Genomic DNA, 25,111 nt, shown 5'->3' with positions numbered 1-25,111 from the left:
GTCTACATATTAATGTAAAACCTGGTTCATTGGCCATCCCAGGAAGCATTAGGCTTGCCTAATGAAGTCTTTGCTGATTTAGGTATACATATTTTATATTGTACCATATCCTCTTGCAGAAAATTAGGTGCCTTTTAAATCTAGGGAGATGAATCAAATGATGAACACTGGGTTGGATTCTCTATTGACATTTGGCCTCTTTGTGTCACTTGGGAAGCAAAGGCAACAGATTCTGGCTTCCAGCTGCCAGAAGAAAATTCTCTGGCTATGGGGAGCTCTTGGCATGTATATGCCAGATCAGGGCCCTGCATCTGCCTTGACAAAATTCACATTGACTTCAATGGGGCCTGGATTTTACCTATAGAGCTTTAATACATATTATGTAGGATGCATAGACCACATTGTGTTTTGGGTTTGCTGGAGTCTTAGGCATGTGCATACCTAACTCCAGGTTATTAAATGCCCTTGCCAAAGCTGAGGTGTCTCTTTCTTCCTTCTCCACCCCACTCATAATTTGGATATATTTCAGCTCATGGCTTATGTACATTACGTAATTTATGCAATGGAGCTGTTTGTTCACATTGCTTTCAAATAATTTGGTATGTAACCACTCCATGTACTGGCCTCCAATAAAAGTCAATTTCAAAAAGAACTATGTGCATGAAGTGTTTCCCTGATCAGACCCATAATTTTGGTGTTAGCCTACATAAAAGTTTGTTATATTATGTTATGGTGTGATTTTATGGCTTAATGGCTTATCCTGAATTTTCCCGTGGCATCACAGGGAAAGCCAAATTATTTAAAAGAGGATCCTTTCTGCTATAAGAAACAGAGGAATAATAGGTAAATAAAAAAACAGTCTTGGAATATAGAGGGGAGGGGAGTCATTAAAACTTCATAGTGAACTTCCCCACTCCCTTATCCCTCAAATTTAGAAATTTAGACCCCACTTTAACATTATGAGAGGAAAAAGTGCAGCAAGTCAATTACCTCTCAGTACACCTGTGTGAGGGACAGCCCTCATTTGGTTAGTTAGGGGTCGGCTCAGGCTCATGGCTGGCAGTACTTGGTTTAGAGGAGATATCCCTGCATTGAATTAGCATCATCCCCACTTCCAGGCAGTATACCCAACAGTGCTAGCTGGGAAACTACACAAAGCTACACTTTCTGGGGGTGTAACTAGCTAGTCCCACTCCACATTGCACTCTCTCCTAACATCCATTGAGTCATTATACTTTACACAAGAAAAATGACTCTCTCTATTGCAGAAGTGCTAGAGCTAATCCCGTTACCCCGGCACTCCAAGCTTTTGCAGGGCTACAATTTGACCCTTAGATGCTTGATCTGTAGACTGCAAAATATTCATGCTCACGTCCTCTAGCCCCCATACAAGAAGGAATTATTTAATATGATGATTAAATCCCAGGGATTTTAATCTCAGAAAAAATCCAGCAGTGATAACTCATCTGATGGTAGGCAACAACTGCAACACTGTATTTCGCTAGCCTGCAGAAGCCCAGGATTAAACATCACCACCTTCTCCCCGAATTTAAAAGGACATTAATTTCCTCAGTAGGTGAAAGCTCGGGAGGTCTACACTATCTAGGCATACTGCTTAGAGTTGTGCAAAGGTAAAGCAGGATGTCAGCATGTAGGGACTTTGCTATAACAGTACATGATGCCAAGAAAACTAAACACAAAAAGCAATATGTCTTGATTTCAGCATGGATAACTCTGGGGCAAATTCAGCTCTGGTATAAGAATGTGCAACTCCACTGAAGTCAGTGGAGGCTGAATTTGGCCCTGAATATTTGTTAAACATATGTTTCAATAGCTCCTATGATTCTGTAGGTATGAAGGCTGATTTTGAAAAAGGAACTCTCATGTTAATCAAGGCAGGGGTGGGGGGAGAGAAAACCACCTGTTTAAACTCTTCATTAGGCATAGATACTGCACATTCACAATGAACTTAATTAAAACAAGTTTACTTTCAGATATGCTCTTTTTGTTCTGGGATATAATTCCAGTCCCCTAAAACTTAATTAGCTAAATATACAATGTAACCTTCCATCTGGTAGAGTAATTTAACTGGAATAATTGTACACCACCATAACTCAACGAGACACTGAGGAAAAGCATTGAAATGCTATTTCCTTTCCTTTGGAAGAGAATTATGTACAATTTCAGCATGCTTTGCATTTCTAACAGTTAAAGCCAACAGGGAGGTATCACTCTCATTTATATTACTTTCCCATGAGAAAATCAACAGCAAAGTATTAAGCTTGTGCCGTTATTCATGAACAACTCTGTAATACTTATTTGGCTTTAGCCAGAACATGTTATTTGGCAGCTTAAATCTTTAATTAGAGTTGTGGGTTTGAACAGATTTTCATTGAAACTATGTTTTGTAGGAGCTTAGAGAAGTATAATCTTTACTAACCAACATATTCTATTTTGGATGGGCTGATGTCATGTGACTTCCAGTATTCACTTCTCTCTTTTTTGTCACCTTTCTATATGCTTTGATTTGTTTTCCCTAGTTTTCAACTTTTCCCTGCCACTGGTACAGTAGTGGTGAAATCTCGGCTCCATTGAAATCAAGTGGATCTTGGCCATTGACTTTAATCTCGTCAGTATTTCACCCTCATATTTTGACTCTCTGGGAACTCTCTTATTTGTAGGGGAGAGATTTTCAAAAGCCCCCAAAAGATTTAGGAGCTTAAGTTTCACTCACCTTCCATGGGATTTGTGCTCTTAAATCCCTAAGGCGCATTGGAAAATCTTCACCTATATGTATGTATTATGTGATCTATTCTACATCCTTACTCAAGCCAGGTTCCCCTTGGCTTCAAAGGGATCTTTGCCTGAGTAGAGCAAAGGGGCCAAGTGTCTTCTGCTTGCTTTTTTGATGCAGAGCATGTTCATTTTTGGAAAGCTTTCTGTGTAACAAAATCAACATTTATCATATTAAACACTTCACAAATGTAAAATACATAGGGTGCAGTTTTGACTATTTGTTTTCTACTTAGGAAACAAATTAGCGTGAGCTCAGAGAAGAGTAATACATATGACAACAGGGCTGGGAGGATTGATGTAAGAAGAAATGATTATAAATATATTGCCATCTATACATATGGGTCTTTAGAGATGTGGTAACACAGTTTTCTTTGCAGAGGAATGTACAAATTTGAAGGACCTGATCTTGCTGACGCTTATGGCTGTGCTAATTTTATTCATGAGAAGTCCAGCTGGTATCAGTGGCTATGTGATTAAAGGTAAGCATAAGTGTTGATCCTGTATCAGAGCTTAAATTAGATATCACTCAAAATACATTGTTAGCTGAGAATTCAAGTTTCTCATGTGTATTTCCTAACAACTCAATCACTTAAAATCACTGAAGTAATATCCAAGCTAGCCTCCATTCATAAGACTTACCATCCAATCATCATAAAACTCTGCAGCACTCACAACCCAAAATGAAGGAGACAAAGGGAGCATTAAGAAGACAGTAAGGGACTAACTTGGCATAGTTTGGCTAAGTGATGACTAATTGGGGACACAGTAATCATCTATCCACTAAGGAGGCAGAGGAATTATTTAGTGTAATACAAGGTGCTGTAACTACAAGTAATGGGACTAAACTAAGAAAAGAATATTTGCATTAAAATGTACTGGCAGGAGGTTGGGGTGGGGAGCATCCTGAAAGTGAGCTAGAATAGTCATTTAAAGGGAACCCTTTTGTTTGACAAACTGAAAAGCAGAGTGTACAAATAAAATACATTACAAAGAATGTTCCGCAGACAGAGGGATGAACTAAGGGTTTCATCCTGCTGGACTTGAAGTATGGATCAAATCCTAATAGGGCAGGTCCTTTCTGTGATGCTGTCTTTAGGTTTATTTTATCATATTGCTATTTTTGTGTTAGATTATTTTGCACTGATTTACTTTTTACTCGGACTAAACTGCAGCAACACAACATTTACAACTCTAACTCAGGTAGCTATATAACATTAATAGTACCAAGTAGATTGCAACAGTATTATATTTCTTCAGAGCTATTGGGCTCCAGTACAAACTGATTGCAACTTTCCTCTAGCCTGTTCATTATATAAATCCGGAAGAAGCTGTTAACATCAGTTTGCTTCAGATTCATTCCTTAATCAAAAGTGAAAGTCTCCTCTGTTTCTCAAACCTATTATTACTAATTATGCCCTCCAAACTTATCAATAGAGACTTTAACAAGGCTAAAAATTCCACCTAGTAATTAGCTGTTACAGGAGAAGAAGAGTCTTGAAGCAAATGGCCTGGGAATCAGGAGATTTGACTTTTATTACCAGCTCCGCCAAAGATTTCCTGTGTCTCCTTGGGCAAATCAGTTAGGGCAAAGTTCTCAAGAGTGTCTACTAAATTTGGCAACCAGTTTTGGGGAGCCCTGGATTGTCAGCACCTCAATGTCAGATCACAAATAAGAAGTATGTTTTCTTTGCTGTATTTTCACTGTTTTAAAAACAAATATGCCATTGCCATTTAATAATGGTATACACTGTCCTAACCTCTAAAAGTTTATGTATATGCCCAAAGAACCTGAAAATAACTCCCTTCTGGAAATCTGGTAATGGAAGATTTGGGCACTTTCTAGACTTTTTAAATGAAAGATCTGCAATTAGGAGACCCAGAAGAAACCTACAAATACAGTCTTTTTGTATACTATTACTTCACAGGGGGGTGTTTTCCTAGAAAATGTAGACAGAGGAAGAATGAGTTGGGGGTGGGGGTCAGGAAGGAGAGGAAGAGAAAGACTTTCTCCTACAAAATGTTTTTCTTCTCAATTGCAGTCACTCCTGCAGATTAATGAATCCCTAAGCATAGAAGAAACCACAGTAAGGAACAAGTTTAATTACTTTCTTAAAAAATACATTTGCTGATTTCTGATACAAGAATCTTCTACCTCACCACAACAAAGCCAGGTTACCTGCTAAGACTGTGTTGTTAGTATGCTGCCTAATCAGGCTAGTCCAGTGTGGTCCCACTGTTTTTGTGTTTGGAGCTTCACTGTACACAGCACACCTCTCCTCTCCTTTACCACAAATGAACTCTTTGCTTACACTAGGTTTTTATTTTCCAGTGTGAAATAATACAACAGCATCAAAACAGCACCTTATGCTATTACTAACTAAATATACTGTTCTGAGTTTCATTTGTACACACTTCCAATATTTGGCTAGTAAGCCGCAATCATGTTCTTAGATAGTACTAAACCACAGATGAAAGTTTGCAGTTAAGTCCACTAACAAAGTAAGGCACTAAAGACACAGAATCTAGAGAGCGTCTTACAGAAATAGAAGTGTTGATCAGCAGCATTAGTTTTCAATGTCTGCTTCAGGTATCTGTGCTGTTGTGCAGTAGTTTTCAACCTTTTTTCATTTGCAGACCTCTAAAAAATATTGAATGGAGGTGCGGACCCCTTTGGAAATATTAGACATATGGTAGTCTACAGATGCCCAGGGGCCTGTGGACCACAGGTTGAAAACCATTGTTCTGTGGTAACAACAACCTTTCATGGACCCCTTAGACATAGTTTGCGGACCCCCAGGGGTATGCGGACTACAGGTTTAAAACTACTGCAGTAGAGCTATTAACTTGCAATTTATGCTCAGTGTGAGGAAAATAACCTCCAAAACATTAGTCGTTAGCCCTAGCTAGTACTCAGGTGAAACACAGACTATCTATAACTCTACCAAAATGAAAACACTACCCTCAGTAACAATTTCAAGGATAGCACCATAACTAACAGTTTATAAGAGCAATACACAATTTAAATATGAAATTAACATGCAGAGAGGATAAGAAGCTGCTAGTAAAATGCTGCAATATAAAAGGTATTCAAAAGTGTAGTTTTTTGATTGCCAGATTAGGACTCCAACCCATGGTGGTGTCCTCTGAAATTTCTTCCAACGAACGCCAAGAAATGATGCAAAATGAAGGCAGAGGCTCCATCTATAAGCAATGTTTTAAAAAGGCACATGGCTTTAGTTAAAACAGAGGGCTAATCTTCATTTGGAATTTACTAGCTTTGCTGGTTTGCATCAAAACTAGAGCATAGAAAATGAAACGTTACAGTTCCAAGAAAATGCAAACATTCTGGCTTTATGCCAGAACATTTTTGTATTGTTTCAACAAGGTGAAAAGTAAGTTTTGTTTTGTTAGAGAACAACTCTTCCCCATGAAACCAATCCGGTTTGTTACATATTCATTTTAAAGGAGCCTAGTCTAAAGATAACGTCTTCCCAGTTAGACATACAGAAAATTATGGAGTTCAGCACCAAATGGCTCTCATCCAGACAACAAATGTGAATGCTGCTGTGCAAGGAGCTGCAATCCTTGGCCTAAAGCCCCAAAACTAGTGTCAAACCCCTGTGCACTAGAAATGCACCACGTTTACTACACACAGGTCCCTCTACACCTTCTGGGGGATGAACAATACATGGGCTCACAGTCACTGCAGTGGTGTGATTACTCTGGAATCTAATAAGCATGTAAATATCAAGACTGCTAACTAATTAGCTACACTATCCAGTTATTCTGGATTTTTGTGTCTTGTAGGCAGAATTTGAGTAGGGTAGTTTTCCCTTTTACAGTCTGACCTTTGAATACAATTGAACAGATTTAGTAGCAAGAGTCCATTTCCCCATGATGACAATGGTGGGATAGGGAAGGGAAGGTTGGGGGAACAGTCTGCTGAAATAAAAAGAAGGAAAATCTCATGACTTACATATGTTTCTTTCCTAATACTGTGTTTCTTGTTCACAGTGTAGCTGTTGGGATAGTATTATTCAGCTTTGCTTCTCATTCCTATATGCTGAATCTAAACTAACTAAATATAATCAAAAGTATCCTTTGAGGGCACCATGTAAATGTAGAGAAGAGAAAGATACCTCTTGACTTTATGTTAAGAACATCCATAAGAACTTGGGAAACAAATCAGAACTATTATTAAAAACTAACCCTTAATTTGGGTTTTAGGTGATCCCTTTCTTAATGTTTAACAGAATGTAAAGGTTCATTTTCATACCAATTGCTGACTGCATGCAGGTTCAGAATCACAGAATTTTGCTAGAAGCCAGTGGCAATAAGCATTCATAGCCCCAGGAAAAGGGAAAAAAAGGTTCACCCTGGTGGCAAAGGTCAGATTTCTGCAGGCAGAGAGCCTGTCTATATATATGAATGTTCCTGGGACATCTTTGTCTGATATGGTCTCATGAGGATGACACAGGCTCCACAATGTCCCTTCTGCCTAAGGGATGGCCCTACAGCCGCCCAGATCAGTTTGGGGTCATTTGACTTGCATTGTTCCAGTTCCTGCTGATTTTACTCTGAACCTGGGGAACAATAATTGGAACCTTTGTGGAGCTGTTTCTGAAGGCTTAAATTAAGACTCTTCAGCTACTGGGAGTGATTTAAAAGGCAAACAAGATATTTGTAAGAGTTGCTATATTAACAGATATATAGAGCTATCAAATACAGTTCTTTGCTAAGAAATGACATACTGAACGTATCATCTCTGTTTACATAGTAGAATATTTAAGTAAAAGTATCAAATAACACTGAAGTGACAAAAAAACTGCTACGCTAATGAATATATCATATCATTATTTGTCTATTTATGTTGTGTGTATTTTTTTAAAGAGTCATATACTTATGAGTTCTATTTGTAACTGATGCACTGCATACCCAAATATTTGGAATAATGTATGGAAAACATCTGCATTTAATTATATTATAGTCCTCTTATACAGACAATGGGAATTGAATTAAGGAATATTTTGAAACCCCCACAGAGATTTAAAGTATTAACAGCTGCACAAGAACTTTACTGTTACAGTGTTTGAAAATGTTTTGTTTTACAGATCAACAGTCTGACACATCATAAATATCAATCATACTATTTAAAATATGTAAAAACTGAAGAAAAATTAAAACCTGCATTTTGAAAATGCAGGAAAATTCACAGCATTTTAGAAGGTGCAGACTGTATTATTTTGTTTTCCAAACAAATGTAAACATATAGCGTGTTGGCACAGAAAATACATCTTGTACAAGGCTGTTAAGCAAAAAACTGCATAAGGGCTTATTATGACAGAATAGCCTGAGCAAGCTTTTTATAGGATCCTTATATTGCCACCATGGTGTACCAAAAGCAGACTGAATAATTCAGACAGAATAAATTAGCAGTTTGTTTTTCATTCTTTACAAAAACAAGCACTAAACTATTCTTGTGAAAACATTAGGGGATATAACATGAGCTGAGTGTCTGTCCTGAAGAATTAGATGTAGATTAGATTTTCTTTCTGGATGCTAACTGGTTTCAAATGCCACTTCTCTTCAACGTCAGTACCAGTTCTGCAGTTAGTTTTCAATCTCCCAGTGATTGAAGCACATTCAAAGGCAGTTAGCACAGCAGGGGGGTAGACTTTCTCTCAGAATGTAACTATATCACTCAACAGCAGCCGCATGCAACAAGGGATCTAATGTTTTCTTCTCTCTTCTCCCTCACCCCCTTAGTGTCTTCCAGCATTCTTGGATGCCAGTCACCACACCAACAACCTGGGGCCAGGGGCACCAAGTCTCCACCACCAGCCCCTTAACACACTTTATGGTGTAGTAGACAAAGTCAAGTCTACAGTTCACTTATTGTCAGGAAAAGAGGTTCAGCTAAAGCTTGTTTTCTAAGTGAACACTTTCTTCTAAAGCATTTCACATTGAAGGATTTTAAAATAGATATATTTAACCTTGGCAACCAGCCAAAGAAAATGGTCTGATATAATAATCATCTACCTCCTCCCAAAAGAAAAAGAACTCTGAAGACCTTAATGTAAATGCAGCATATACCGTATGTGAGAAGGAGAGAGAGAGCCATGATTTGTCAAATTAAACCCAGAATTAATATTAGATTTATTAATAATACTGCACAAGTTCCCCATATATTGTGAAATATTAACAAGTACATATATCAGGACTGGAGTCTGTACTAGCTGCAAGCATTGGGAAATACTGGTTCTTGACATCACAGGTTCAATCTAAATTGGAAAACTATACAGTTAGCACCTTTGAACCTTTCCAATGAATCATGCGGCTGAATAGGCTTTGCAGGTTATGATATATACCTTGCTAAGCGACAGCCTGATTAACAACCAAGTGAGGCGGAATTGTGGGGTAGGTTATTAGAACAAACTTCTCTGACTCACCAGTTTTTCGAAGTGGAAAATCATCCTTGGCATCCTGTGCTCCTGGTAAAGTGTATTTGTATGACGGAGAGGCCCCACTCAGGGGTGGAGAGCTTTGATCCAGTGAGGTATGGTGGGCAGCCCTGAAGCAGACACAGAGAGGTCACGACTTAGCAGTCAGTGAGGTGATCAGCAGTAACCGTCTACACATGTTGTCCACATGTCTCAGCTGTGTTTATGTGCTTACTCCTCCAAGTGTGCACAAACCACAGGCTCATGTAACCAATTTCACTTTTACAGTAAGTTATGGAACTGCTCAGGATTCCTAAGAATGCCATTTTTGTACTTATCATAAAAGTCACAAAGGATAAGAGTCATGTTGGCCCACAGACAGGATCTGTACCAGGTCGGAGAATTGAACATTTTAGGTTGTTGGGTTTTTTTAAGATGTACCAGCTGAAGCAAAGCCATTTGATTCCTGTTTATTAAATAAAAATATAAATTAAAAGTGGCCTTTACTATGGAGTTGTCACTTTTTGTAGGGCAATTACCCAATATTTTGAAGAGGTGGTGTTACTCCCCTGGAAAAATATAGATGAGTTTGCCAGGAGTTGTAAAGGAGAAAGCAAAACCTTGTCTTCAGTTTGGGCAGCAAATGAAACTTAATAACTGCAACACTTTGCAGCACGTAAAGTTAGTTTCAGCAGTGAAGTCCCACATTGGAGAGCTCTCTCTGACACCTGGGCAATGCAAGAAAAATTGTGGGCAGCTCTTTCCAATCATAAATGCCCAAGGGAATTGCATCATCTGGCTCAAGGACAACTTAATTTACAGAGCTTTTTTCTTGTGGGGCCCTTCTTGGAACCTCATATCTACCCATTTTACTCCTGACTTCTTTTACAGGCCTGTTGCGGCAGCTCTCTCTGAAGTAGCAGGGCCTGTCAATGACATTACATACCTTTAGAGAGCAAGGTGGGTGAGGTAATATCCTTTATTGGACCAACTACTGTTGGTGAGAGAGACAAGCTTTTGAGCTTACAGAAAGCTCTTCAGGTGACCCAAAGAAGAGCTCTGTGGAAGATATGTGGAAGCTCGAAAGTTTGTCTCTCTCACCAACAGAAGATAGTCCAATTAAAAAAAAAAACTACCTCACCCACCTTATGTCTCTAATATCCTGGGACTGACACGGCTACAACAACACTGCATATTACATGCCTTTGTCAAAGGCAATTGCTAATGTGAAAAATGAAGTGCTTCCTTCCCTTGGGAAGTTGAGAATTCTATCCCTACAGCTTTCCTAGTTCCTGCTTATCTGAATACCTTAACTTCAGATTTCCCTCTTGGCTGCTGGGCCAGAAATTTTACGTCGTTAGTAGAATAATGCACATTATATAGCACATACTATTAAGTACAGTACTGCCATTGGAAACAATGTAATTACATATTAAAACATGTTACCAGGATTCTCAAACTGTACAATACAGTGAAAACCCCAGAGGGAAACCTTTAATAACTGTTTAAAAAGAACAAACACCAGATCAAAATGTTTAATCAAGGGACATCTAGGTGTCTTGATAGATTGCACAACAGACTATCTTGGTAGGAATCTTGGGTTTACTCCTCAGGTCTCTAAGCCTCTCTTGGGAAGGAGGTGACACCAGCATGCTGCATATATTTCTCTCTATCCAGGCAGACTCAGGAATGGTGTTGAAGTCTTTGGAAACATGTCCACTATCCTGTTTGCAGGGTTGTTTTATGCTATGATAAGGATGGCAGAAAAGATTGGACTGAAATAATGAAAAAAGCAGACCAGAAGAATGAGTGTAAATCCTTAGCCATTGCAATGCTTAGCAGCATCACCATCTCAGTAACCTGAGAATCTCGTCCTCATGGTTTCTCTCCGGGATCAGTGTGTATTCTTGGATACCTAGGGCCAACAATCTCAAAAAGAATGGTGAAAAAAGCTAAGAGATCTCTTACCACTTCTCAATATGCCAGAGAATTATTTCTAAATTCCCACATATTGGACCAGAGAGCAGCATTCCACAATATCTGTTAACTTCATCTACAGTATCATGGCTTTGCATTACACCTGAGGCTAAAAGGAGGCTGTTTCATTGTCTGAGTCTTAATCTGAGTGACTCAAGCACAAAGCCATTCCCAATGGAAAAATAGGTCAGATCTCTTGAGATTTTATATAAATGATATAGCAGCAGAGGTTAAAACTTCAGAAAAGTTGAAAAGAAAACTCCACCTCTCCTAGATCTCAAATTACATCAGCTCCCCTTTCTGGAAATGGGATGGCTCACCTGGAGTCTATCAATCTGTTATGCATGTTCTCCATGAGCAGGTGAATGACAAGGCCACAGCAAACTTCCATAACCAGGTCTAAAGCCAGACAAATATTGCCTAGCATCATTGTAAACACTAAACTTGGCTCAGGTTCACAAGCTTTTTAGCCAGCCTGAGTCAGCTTTTGAGTGAACCTGGGAAAATTATGAGTGTGGGTGGAAAACGGATGCATTCACATATTCTGTCTCCAAATGTGAAAGTTTTGGCTGAGCTCTGCTTTGAGTTTGATAGGGGATGGTTTGAATGTGAAATTCAAAGTGAGGCACTTGGGTCCTGAAATAGGAACAAAAATACAAACTCCTGTGAACTGAAACCACTTTGTTTTGAAAAGCTCTAAGTACATCACTTTGAGTACAGGCTCTCAATACTACTATGTTCAGTGAGAAGTGTTTTTATTTTGTTTCTTAATTAATGTTCTTGGGTGAATTTTTACGTTGGCCTGGAGACAGGTTCTCAATATTCCTCTTGGGGAGGAATTCGGGTGCCCACCCTTAGCAAGTATATCGGTGAGGCATGCAAACAGCTTAACACAGAACATACGTGTACCAGAGCTTGGGGTGGCGGCTCGTGGAATGATTCTTCCCATTAGTTGGAGAGTCTTTTGTTGCTGATTTACTCAACAGGAACTCTTGAAGTTTCTGCTTCACCTCTGTGCTTGCCACTGCCCCTAAAACACAAAGATTGAAAGCTCTTCCCATTCTCTAGAACAGTGGGGAAAAAAACAAAAACAAAAAAGAGCCAACAGCTTGTGGAACGTGATGGAAAACAGAAGGAACCCTGGTGGAAATCACAGTCAAAATGGGAGAGAGTCTAAATTAAATGTTCACTCTGCAGGAGACTTCTCTTTCAGGGCCTGAGCCAAAAGCCCATTGAAGTTAATGGGAGCATTTAAGTTGACTTCAGTGGGCTTTGAATCAGATCCTTTCTCCTGTGAATCCTTTCCAGGTGCAGAACCAACTCTTAAATATCCCAAAATCATTAGGAAAAAGAAATGCTGATAGAAATAAAATATTGTCTGAGTCCCTTTGAGTTTGAGTTACCCACAAATAATGTCTTCAATGAACTAAAGCAATACCAATAGCACCTCAAACCCGTCCTCTGCCTACTGCACTGCCTCCTAACAGAATGCTGCACGAAGCCCCAGAGCTAAGTCTTTGTTTTCAAGGGCTTGCGATCCTAAAACATCATCTAATGCTCCAAGATAAGATTTGTGGTTGACAATTTTGCTCTTGAAAACAATGGAACTTTCCACAGCAAGAGTGAAGTTCATTTGTGCTGGAGACAGAGCTTCTTGGGGGCCTCTTGGGACAGCAGAACAAACTGCCACAGGATATGGGAACTACCTTAAACCTCACCCACCACCTTCCATTTCAAGTGCAAGCCACATTTTTTCAACCTGGTCTTTGCTAATATAAACATAACATGTCATATAGTTATAAAATATCCACATGCAATGTTTCCTGTGGGGTGGGAAAAGGAAAGAACTACCCATTGCTCAATGCACCACTGAAAGCCACTCTAAAACCACAGTGATGGGTGCAAAATAAGAACCTGAATAGAACAGAGGATATCTTTCAAAAACACAATTTCAGAGTCAAATTTTGCCTTCAAACACTTGTGTGCAGTTTCCACTAATTTGATGGGAGTTCCACTGAGTCTTTACTTTTTAAAACCTAAAACATATTATAGAGTCCTCTGCTAAATGGGTACTATTTTCCTTATAAGTAAAAAGGCTGAGGAATGTAAATTCTGCAGGCACGGTATGCAGATCTCTTCTGGTTTGTTCTTTGTACTCCTTCAGCTGCACCAGTAGTAATACCTCCTTGTGGCAATTCCATTTTGAATCACTTCACATTTTTGATACCCTGGAACAATCTGGTTTTAAACTGACCTTACTGCGGGAATTATTTGTATCTGTCTCCCTCTAGTGAGCATCACATTCCAGCAATGTTCTTTCATTTGCCTTAAAGCCATACTGGAGCTGGAAACGGAACTCATGGACACATCTCAGGAAGCTGCATCAGCAACACTGACATGCCCATCTGAAAAGAACTAGTGATGAACTAGAGCAGATGTGCTCACTTAAGATACTCTTAAATGCTATATTAAGTTTTCCATCTTGAAACAATGTTCAAATGAATTTCTTTGCTAGCAAGCAGCCTGCTGTTTGGTAGTGCGCTCTGCACTAGGTAATAAAGAAATTATCTGAGAGAGAAGATCTCAGACGAAGCTTTGTGCTTTCAAACTACATTTTATTTTTACAAAAGGCAAGGTAAGTATCTGAGAGGAAGATATATGAGCATGGTGCAACCCCCCACAGTTCCATAACTAACAGTGTGGTTGAGTTTCCAGGGACACCACTTACTCCTGTGGCTGAATACATAACGTTGAACAGGACCACACTTATTAGCCTGGCTCCTGGCCGTTACCCATTGCAAGGGGTGGGAGGGGAAGGATATATCATCTTTTTATTCTGAGTTCTGGTACAGTGGCTCTTACTTTCTCGGCCTCTTTCTTTGCCTCTGAGAGGAGGAAGTTGCTGTTCCCTGCGATGTCTCTCTAGCTCCTGCTCTTGCCTCTGCTGCTCCAGTTTCTGCTCCTTTTCAAGGAGTTCTTGCTGTTGTTTAATGGCGAGAAGTTCCTGTTGTAACTTGCAAAGAATAAAAGATGTGAGGAAATGCAGTCTGCACCGCTGTCCAGGTCAGCGTTGGCCAAAATAACTCACTTCAATAGCTGAGAGAAGAGCTTTCATCTGTGCTCATATTACTCCGTAACCCACTTTTCTATTCTCTCAAGTGGAATCCTGTGTTATTAGCTGCCATTAAAATCAGCTGTAATATCATACAGTAGCTGGCTACATTGGTTTTGCTGCTGCTTTTTTTTTTTCTGCCAAACATGAGTATAACCTGCACATTATTCTCACTCTCTGCCAATGCAGCAACAGACTCTAGACGCTATTCTCAACTGGATTTGTCAGTTAATTGCATCATAGAAAGGCTCCCACATTAGCAGAGCAGCAGTCTAAGATATTTCAGAAAGAAAAAGAAAAAAAACCAAGACCATAACTCTCAGTCAAAAAATCTTCAGTGTTTCTTCCATGACAGGTTTAATCCCATAAATCAGTTTCTTTCATATTCTGTGAGGTAGCCTGGAGAAGGGCAAAGTGCCCCCAGTTTTGCAAATATCAGAAGGCAGGAGGCCTGTCTGTGTGATTTGCAGACACAAACTCAAGCAGCTGCAAAACAAAACAAAAAACCCAGTCACATTAACTAGGCAGATCAAAATCGCTCCTCCAAGAAAGGCAGCCGTATTGAGGCCTGACTGAAAATTTGGTTAAAAATGTGGACTTTGATTGACTGAGAAGGTCTCATCAGAATGAGACAGAGTATTCTAATTCAGAGTGCCTTGGTTTGCTGCCTGTATAGTACAACATTGCAATAGCCTCTACCAATTATGCCTGAAAATCTTTTAATAGTCAAATGTTATGACCATCCAATCCAGTGTGGGTTTCCATCACTTCTCTATGGACAACAATAATCACTCAAACTACATCTTTAAGTCACACAAAGACATCCAGGAGAGGAGCACACCCCTTCCAGTATTCAGCTGAGAATATTCAGCTTACTGTGGAGAGGCCCCATGTTAAATGAAAGATTTTGCTACCTTTATGTGCTCCTGGAGCTGGGCCTGGTGCTGTCGGGTCAAATTTTCATGCTGTTTCTGAAACTCCGCAATCAGAAGTTGTTTCTGAATTTGTTGCTGCTGCTGGATCAGAAGTAGCTCCTGTTGGAGCTGCTTTTCACGCATAATTGGGTCCACAATGGGAACCATCATCCTGAGATCTGTTCGCAAGTCCAGTGGTGTGATGGGCTCCAATCCCACAGGAACCTCTGACTTTACATCCACTATAAAACAACAACAAAAGGAAAATATATACGTGAATGCAGACAAAAATGAATTTATGCTGCATACTGGGGAGAAATAATTTAATTTCACCCCAAATTCCTTCAATGTATCGAGTTAGCAAAATGCCTGTCATTGTAAGCCATATGTAAAATCTAGTCATTTCCACTAGCAATCTAACACATTCACACACCATCCTATTACTTTCCTCCCATTTTTTAAAGAAATGTCCGTCCCCCTGTGGAATAATGAGAACCCAGCTCCTACAAAACATTGTGCAACATGTCAGAACTTGCCAATTTACTGACTTAGCATTATTTAGTTTACCTGGTGAGAGATTGTGTAACAATATACATTGAGTATACTTGTGGTGTCTGGCATAAAATGGAGGCCCTGGAGTTGTGAGTGTTCTTATTCTCAAAGGAGAAAGCTTACATTCAGACTGACTGACTATGATTTTACACCAGTATCGATATTCTGCATTATGCAGTGAGAGCCATAAACGTGCTAAGCACAGAGGAAGACACACAGGATTATATGGGACAATAATGGGGAAAATACATTTTTAAAGTTTTTACGTGGTTGTTTTTAAATAATGAACACACACGTGCTTATAGTAGATAGAATGTGGCACATACTATATATTACTCATCATGAAATGAAAACATCTTGCTAAAAAGACTGTTTTAATTCATCCTTGGTAATGGAATAAATTGTTAACACAACACAGAACTGGGTATTGAAGAATCTCTTGACCTTTCATTCCCTGAATTAAATCCAAGGATATATACAAACTTAATGATTTTCACTATGCTACACAGCAGGGCTGTTTGGGCTTTCATACCAACTGTGGGGCGTAGAACACAGATCTATCTGTTCCAAATAGGCAGACACCTACCACTTGTGCTAAAAGAGAATCTTCACTGGTAGTTAGCAGTATAGGGTCTGAGCAGTTCTCACTGAGCAGAGTCTGGGCAGTGTTTCGATTCACTAAAGGGGAATTATAAACACACTAGTTCACTGCAACTATTTCTATTGAAAAAAAATTGAATGGCTATAAATGCAGTGTCTCAAAATGACGAGCTGCACATACTTCTATACATATTTTCTCTCATGTTTTATTTACTTTTATTGTTCCCTCAGTTCAAAACAAAGAAGAGAGGGACAGAATACAGTAGAAACATTCCAACAAATAGTAGTAGTATGCTGGCTGTGAAACCTAAAACTCACAGCCAACAGATTCAGCTGAGTTCTAAGCATATGCTAAAATCTGTTGGGTATACTTTGGCATCTGACACATGTGAAATAAAAGAACTTTTTTTTTTAAAGGAAGACATGAGGCACCATATCTTTCCCTTTTTATTATATTATGTTTCTGTCAATAAACTGGTAACATCAAACATTTTGTTTTACTCCTTGAAACAGTGATTGTAAATCTCAAAGCATAATTTGACTTCTTAACCTGCTATCCCAACAGAATGATTACGCCTAACTGCTTGCTTTTGTTCTGAGACTAATCACTAAATTGTAAAAAATCACCCTTAACTTACAAAAACTACTCTTGATTATAAATAATTGCCTGAGACCAGGAGAAAGCAGCAGTCAAGAACCCAGCCTTTCATCCAAATTATTCAGCTGCAATCCACATTCCATTTGTCTAGACTAAATATAGCAGCGTTTATACAAGAAATCAATAGCGCTTCCAAAGAGCAGAGCAGAGACATGAATATTTCATCAAACTCAGAGAGAAATGGCAATCAGCAAACTGACAGTTCTATGTAGGTTGACTGGCCCTCCAGATAAGTCCTTATTACTTGGACAATGGCTCATCGCCTGCAAGTCACAATCTTATCATAGGCACTGTTCTATTTTTAACATTAATTGTGTTGTAGGTGACAAAGGCTTATGATGTTTAAAGTGAAGAGATGGATTTTCTTACATCTTCTGTGACAGGATAATAACCCTCACCAGGAGCAATAATAGTAATTAGAGCTGTGGAAACCCTGCAGGGTTCAGTTTGCAATAGTGTTTGCAAACTGAACCCTGTAGTTTGGTTTGCAGGCATTGGCTACAAACCAACCCCTGCATGTTTGCCTGGTGATTCAAGTCTGATTATAACTCTTACCTCCCAGAAGCATCCTACCTCTCTATCCCCCGAGAACCCCTATCTGGTTAGGGGGAGAAAGTGAATAGATTTTCTAACAATGGAAACTTCCCTCTCTCAATCGGCAAAATGTAGCAAACCTGAAACCCACGCTCAGTTTGAAGGGATTCAAATTCTTGCTGCAAAGAATTCACACAGCTCTAATATTAACCGCATACCGAGGGCTCCATTTCAGCAAGTTCAACTTATGACCCTCAACAATGGGGACAAAATCAATGAGTGGGTATTCAGAAACAGAGATTGTTTCTGTATACAATATTTACAGTGGTCATTGTTAAAGAGTCAGCATTTTCCTACAAATGCTCATGATTCTCAGGGCGGGTGCAAGGATGTTTCGCACCCTAGGCGAAACTTCCATCTTGCGCCCCCTCACAAGCCCTGTGGCAGCTCTCTGCCCCCCTGCCCTGAGGTGCCCCCCCACCTAGCGGCAGCTCCCCCCCTCCACTCTGAGGCAACCCCCTTGCGTCAGCTCCCTCTGGCCTGGGGAGTCATGCGGCAGATCCCCCCCACCAGTTCACCTCTTCTCTGCCTCCCCCACGAGCACGCTGTCACCACTCCACTTCTCCCGCGTCCCAGGCTTGCGGTGCCAATCAGCTGTTTGGTGCTGCAAGCCTGGGAGGGAGAGAAGCAGAGTGGGGCGGCGTGCTCAGGGGAGGAGATGGAGCAGAGGTGAGCTGGGCGGGGAGCGGTTCCCCTGTGTGTCATGCCCCCTCTTACTTGCTGTAGGCGGCCCTCCCCATGCCCCCCTGCCCCAGGTCCCTCCGCCTAAATGCCGATGACGACCAGAGCGGCCAAAGATCCGAGCGCTGCAGTCGCTGCTGAAGGACCCGAAATGCTGCCCCCCAAATGCTAGTGCCCTAGGCAATCGCCTAGGTCGCCTAATGGGTTGCATCGGCCTGGATGATCCTGGAGACAATGCAGATATACCTCTACCCCGATATAATGTGACCTGATATAACACAAATTCAGATATAAGGTGGTAAAGCTGCGCTCCAGAGGGGCGGGGCTGCGCGCTCCAGCAGATCAAAGCAAGATCGATATAAGGTGGTTTCACCTATAACACAGTAAGATTTTTTGGCTCCCGAGGACAGCATTATATTGTGGTAGAGGTGTATTTCCTGTCAAAAAATATTGGTAACAATTGTGTTATCTCAGATATTACTGTGTGGTAACTGTTGGTACAGTGATACTGACTTTTTAATGGCAACCACTGTACTGAAACTGCATCCCTGGTAACAGCTAACCTCATCAACCAAAACCTCAGAAATGATTCTGAACAAATGTACATAAAACCATTAATTAAACAGACTGTTAAGGTGCTGGCTGTTGTACAGACCTGGGCCATTTTCATTATGGTTATTTCCTACCAATTCATGAGGATGACATAGAGGGAGCCAATCAGTGTAAAAGTGGAATAATGGAGTTCAAAGTCAAAGACAGAGTCTACAAGAACTTTGACATATTATGGTTGAGGTTCCTTTTTCCCCCCCACCATTTAAATTTTAGAAAGATCAAAGAAGGCACAAAAATGTTTATTTGGATCACGCTTCATGTGTTATACACAGCCACATCACACTAGAACACGTGCGTTTTTCAAGTGCACACAACATGCCTTAATATTCAGTTTTTGCAACATGTGCACATCTGAACTAGGAGTGGGAATTTTTAAAAAACCCAAGAAACATTGGGTTCAGGTCTCCCATCTGAGGACTTACCAGAATCATTGGCGGAAGGAGGGGGAGGATGGGCATAAAGAAAACAGTAAGCTTTGACATCCTGCTGTCTGCTGATGAGACAACTAAAGATGTTACTCTAAGCTCCAGCGATTCAGGAACTATGCCAAAATGTTAGAGGAACAAACACTCAGCAAGTTGCAAAAACAAGTATATTTGTTTCCCTTAAGAACTTCTTTTGCCTCAATCTTAAAATATAACAGCACAAGGGTCACAAAAGGGTCTCTATACAGGCTACATTCAGTATAGGGGCCTTACGGCAACGTTTTTGGACACACTAGGGCAAATATTAGCAACACCTGCAAAATACCATGGTCCAACGTTTGCATATCCATGTATAATAATACAGAAGGTCTGATTTTAATTGGCTGAGGCTTTGGTTCTTGAAGTCACCCTTACACAGGGGCATCAGTGGAGGAGCACTGCTCCTTTGTTGAAGGATGCCATTTCAAGCTGTTTCCAGTGACTCATAGTTTAAATTTCCGCTGACTGGCCTATTCAAAGATCAGGGCCTTACTCACCATTTTTATAAGAAAACATCAGGAAAAAACAACAATCCGTGGCATTGACCACCATATTCTCACAACAGGGACAATCTTCCCTTCCTTTGGCAATTATCTTCCTTGGTACACAATTATGTCATTTTTAAATACAGGAACTTTCACAAGGGATGCTGTAATCTGGTGATCAGGTTAGCATGTGTCTGCTATTCTTTATTTGAAATTTAATGAAGAATTCTAATAGGCTTGCTTACAATAATTTGTTTGATGCATTTACAGTTCTGAGTCTAGAGGAACTGTGTAAGCGCATTCACTGGGAGTGTAGAAATTCAAGTTAACCCCTTCATCACTGAATTTCCTGAGCAGCAGGTTGAGTTGTTCAGATGGGAACCGGTGGCAGACAAGTTAAAGCAGCTAGGATAGGGTCAAGTTTTTTTGTTACCTTGTTGGGGGCGGGGGTAAGAGAGAGGGTAGCTAAAGCATTTTAGAGTTTGGGAGTGGCTCTTCTTTTGTGGGGAGAGGGAGGGCTGCAAAAGCTGGAGAGCTAAAATTAAATGACCAATTGCAACAGGGAATATGCAAAAGACAACAGGTGGCCATCCTTTTCCTAAAGCAAGCAATTTTAATGTTAAGAGGTAAAGGAGGATTTATGAAAACTTATAAGATTTATTAAAATCCCAAAGAAACAAACTTCAAAAAAAGGGACACAAACTATTCAAAATATCAGCCCAATTTTGAGAAACAAGGTATAAAAAATAGACAGTCCTTTCTCTACAGCATCATTGGAAAAATGTTAGTGCTACTCTTTTTAATTATATTCTCCAAAACAAGTAAATCTTGAAATTATTATTACGTTGCGCAGCACCATCCACAAGCATCATCTTCACTTCATAAAATGAAAACAAAAACAAACTAGAACATAGTAAAGAGTTACAAACATCCAGAGAATACAGAAATCTTAAATTAAGATTCAAAAGTAGAGGAAAATGCATGTACAAAATTGATATTTTTCAGTGTGGAAACAGAAGGGATGGGTTGACCAGCAACAAATTATCACATGCCCATAACCAAGTTGCTGGAGAACCCACATAAATTAGTTTAAAATGGTAAGAGTGTGGTGGTAAAGCATAAAAAAAATCAATGACAATGCTTTGAACTTACTTCTTACTTTAAACCCTGAACTTTAGGATTCATGTGTAGAAAATCCAGGAGTTGGGACAAATCACTGAGGTAAAGGCTCGGGGAATTCTGCACCACTGTGCAATGCAGAATTCACACAGAATTAATGTTCTGCGCAGAACTTTATTTTTCCCTGCAGAATTGGTGCTGCAGAGCTGCTGGTGACCACTAGGGGCTGCTGGACGCAGCAGAGCCCAGCTCTCCAGCGCACTAATAAAGGACACTTCTGGGGGGGGGGAGGGGAAGGGAGATCTGGAGGGTTCCCAGCACATCCTGAAGGAAGGAGGCAGCGTGCAGGAAACTCCATACAAGCCCGGAATCCAGCATCAGGCTGTTTTTCTCTTTGGATCCCAGGGCTCTAGGGGTAGAGGGATGGGTATCTGGGCTAGGGGACACTACAGAGCTGGGCTCTGGTGGGTTGGGGATGTGTGTGTCTGAGCTGCAGGGGCTCCCTGTGGCTGAGTTCTGGGGGCCGATGTCTGAGACTGGAGGGGCAGAGCTTTCCCCCAAGATGTGCCCAGCTGACATGTGACACATCCAGACTGAGGTGCCCAACAAAAACATAAAGAGAAAGAGGAACTGGGTTGTCATACAGGTTTCTTTTAACTCTCTACTCCTGGGGGAATATCTTTTGTTGTCTGTATTGTTACTTGTTAACAGGTATTTTGAAATAAAGTACCAAAATAATTGAAACTGGTGTGATTATGTGGTGTTGTTTTGACAAATAAAATATGCAGAATTTTAAAATATTGTGTGTAGAATTTCAATTTTTTTGGTATGGAATCCCCTTAGTGCTGTGATGTCCTGAAGCAGTGTGTGGAGGGGGTAGGAGAAAGGGACCACTAGGGGGTTTCAGAAATGAGATATGAGGGACAATGGAGGAAGGTATAGGAGTAGTGGTCTACAAGTGGGAGTTGGTAGAACTATGAAAAGATACAGGACAGCCATGTGGGGGCAGAGCAAGAGAAGGAGGGTGAGGAAAGGCCACTGGGAGAGGGTGCAGGCTGAAGAAGATCTGCCCATGCAGAGAGATCTTTGCAATCATCCCGAGACAGAGTATAGGGAGAGGAGGTCAGGAGCTCAGAGCCAGTTGAGGAAGAAATATCTCCCTGTTGGGCAGAATTAAAGGAACATTGCACACCCTATAATCTAAGAGCAGTCCTGGCAAGCTGATAAAGTGGTGTGGCAGGACCACACAGCCCATGTAAATAAACAAATAATGGAGGGATGTGTCAGTAGTGAGAATACTGGAAAATTAAGTGAGCAACATGGTTTTGAACAGCCAGGGATAGAGGAAACATGGAGTCTGGCAAGAAAACTATTGAAATGGTCCAGTGTGAAATAGTTACACAATAATTCATCATTTTGGACCTGTTCCTGAGAGAAGCTGAGTGCTCACAACTGTCATTCGTTTCAGGGGGAGCTATATGTGTTCAATGGCTCTCAGCCCCCTGTATTGCTGAAGGGGGCTACAAGTTTTGATTTTATAAAGTATTGAATATATCAAGCCAGACAGTCCATGAACAATGAGATATGTCACAATCTAAAGGGATGCCCAGGACTAGATTCTCAGCTTCAATGGAGCAAAGTTGATTTACCCCAGCTGAGAATCTGGCCCTAAGACCTTAGCCACTAGCAGTGGAATGATATGAGCCAAGATGGCCTGAAGAGAATCTCATTTTAGTTATCCTTCCAGGGACACCAGCATCCTCATTTAGGACTAAAGTGTAGGTTTTGTAAAAAAGGGTGTTACAAAATGTATGCTCAATAGGAATGATTCCCTACCATCACAACTGGTAAATGAAGGCACTTCACTTGTGCTGGAGTGGTCACTTAATAGATTTCACTGTAATATTTTCACTAAGCAGTTTACATGAATTACATTTTCTCTATCATAGTCTGGCCTCTGGACAGCGAAGAAAAAATGGAAATGTAGAAAACATGACAGTATACACACAGGGAGATTTTCAAAGCACAAACGGCACGATGACTTTCAATGGGAGTTAGGAGCTCGTTTGTGACTTTGCAATTCTCTCCTCCTTTGTATTGGCCTGGAAGGGAAAGCACAAGAAATTAAAGAGCAGTTATTTTCTTCCAGAACATAAATTTATACTTAGATCACTCTTAAAGGACCATTGTGAAAATGGAAATATAAATGAATTACCAAATCTGATGAGACACTCATCTGATGTTACAATATCAAGAAGTAGAGTAATAGAAATGTATTCCCCCTTGTTCTTCAGAAGGGATCTTACCATGATTATACCTTTTCTCTTTTTCTTTTAAGCATTTGCATACATGTCATAAATGAGAAGTAAAATAAATGCAAACAGCATTCTGGGCTTTGATTTACCATTCTCTTATTTCCCAAGGGCCCGAAAAGGAAGCTCAGACAACCGCAAACTTCTAAAATATCAGTGAGAGGCCTTGAAATACCAACACTGAAATAAAAGCTAGCTGGCTGGCTGTTTTAAAAATCAAAGCCTGTATTATATTGATTTACTAAATTCAGACTCTTTCTCTGCAAATATGTTTTTGAGTTCAACAGTCATAATAAACCATAACACAAACATGAATGCCACATAATTTGTAATACCGAAGTTCTTAAATGTTGTAGTGTTTGCTATTACTTCACTAGTGAGTACTTAGCAAAAAGCTCCATTTATCAGCTTTCTAGTTTTCTTGCAAACATCAAGCCAACATCTTGCTGTTAACTAAAAGGAGTCGGAGGATTATGGGCAAATGCGCACAAGATGTTACATTAAAATATGAAACAAATTCAAAATCTGTTAAAACCAAAACCATGATGATATGTTGTCAAAGTCAGACCTGGGCTATATTTGGATTTCCATGTTGCTCTATTTATGCTTCAGCCAGTACTGTTCTTACTCACAGATTCTCTACACCTGCTGACAGATGGGACTGTTCATTTTTCAGAAACTGCCCTTTTCTTACAGGGAATCTGAATGGTCTTAATTCTAGATACTTCTCCTGCAGGCAAGATAAAAATATGCCAAAGATAAATGTGGATATATTTTAAACTGCAGAATCTCTCCTCAACCTTTGAACTTCTTCCACAGCTCCAATGTCCATGCTACATTCATGGCGACAACTAATTAATGATAATATAATACACACACAGTATAAATGCTATGTGTAGATATATCATATCTGCATCTAACTGGCCAGATTGTGCCTGACTGCTGCATATGTATGCAAGAAAAGGCAAGTAAGAATGACAATGTAATAATAGAATCCTAGAAACGTAGGACTGGAAGGGACTTTGAAAAGTTATATAATCCAGCCCCTTGCACTGAGGCAGAACCAAGTAAATATAGACCATCCCTGACAGGTGTTTGTCTGAGTTGTTCTTAAAAACCTCCAATGACAGCGATTTCACCATCTCCCTGGAAGTCTATTTCAGTGTTTACCTATCGTTATAAAGTTTTTCCTAATATCTAACTTAAACCTCCCTTGCTACAGATTAAGCCCATTACTTCTTGTCCGACCTTCAGTGAACCTGGGGAACAACTGATTGTCGTCCTTTTTATAATAACCCTTAACATAATTGAAGACCCCTCCTCAGTTTTCTTTACTCAAGCCTTCTTCAACCCTTATGTCCCCCATGCAATGACCAGACACAACTGTAGCACTGTTTTCCTGTCTTTTCTTGATCATTACTGAAGACTGGATCTAATGTGACAGCATTGTCTGCAGCACTAAATAAACATGCATCCCCAACTCAATACAGTTTATCATTATCCTTGCTTAAGGTCATGTAGCCAGTTTTCAGTCCATGTGACATATGCAACAGAGTTCTGAAGTGTGAATTAGATAGGATCATATAACTGGCCTTGTGCCTACATATATACACACACACAAATATTGATCCAAATGAATCCTTGGTGTTCACATATGCACGCACACACACACATATCCTGACGTATTTGCAAAAAGTAAAGGATAGCAGTGATACACTGGCCACATGCTTTCCCCAGCCTTCTTTCTTTCAAAAATATAAAAACTTAGACTGTGATTTTAGCAATCCTGCAGTTC

The 25,111-nt window shown here is 40.1% G+C and overlaps 1 protein-coding gene across 3 annotated transcripts in view; it reads right to left on the bottom strand.

Annotated features, from left to right (window-relative positions):
* The window catches only part of HDAC9 (histone deacetylase 9), a 511,031-nt gene that overhangs the window by 271,867 nt on the left and 214,053 nt on the right, over window positions 1–25,111 (bottom strand). The window contains exons 4-7 of one of the 3 annotated variants that reach the window (XM_050938581.1): window positions 15,240–15,481; window positions 14,076–14,226; window positions 12,117–12,243; window positions 9,246–9,367 (exon numbers count right to left, since the gene is read on the bottom strand). In XM_050938581.1, the coding sequence (XP_050794538.1) occupies window positions 9,246–9,367; window positions 12,117–12,243; window positions 14,076–14,226; window positions 15,240–15,481 (642 nt within the window). The remainder of the gene's footprint in view (window positions 1–9,245; window positions 9,368–12,116; window positions 12,244–14,075; window positions 14,227–15,239; window positions 15,482–25,111) is intronic. The other 2 variants (XM_050938583.1, XM_050938582.1) reach the window with 2 other exon arrangements.

The sequence above is a fragment of the Gopherus flavomarginatus genome, chromosome 2, assembly GCF_025201925.1.
Source record: "Gopherus flavomarginatus isolate rGopFla2 chromosome 2, rGopFla2.mat.asm, whole genome shotgun sequence".
NCBI classification, from domain to species: domain Eukaryota; kingdom Metazoa; phylum Chordata; order Testudines; family Testudinidae; genus Gopherus; species Gopherus flavomarginatus.
Note: the sequence above shows the minus strand (reverse complement) of the source record. Positions and strands in the feature narration are given on the sequence as shown.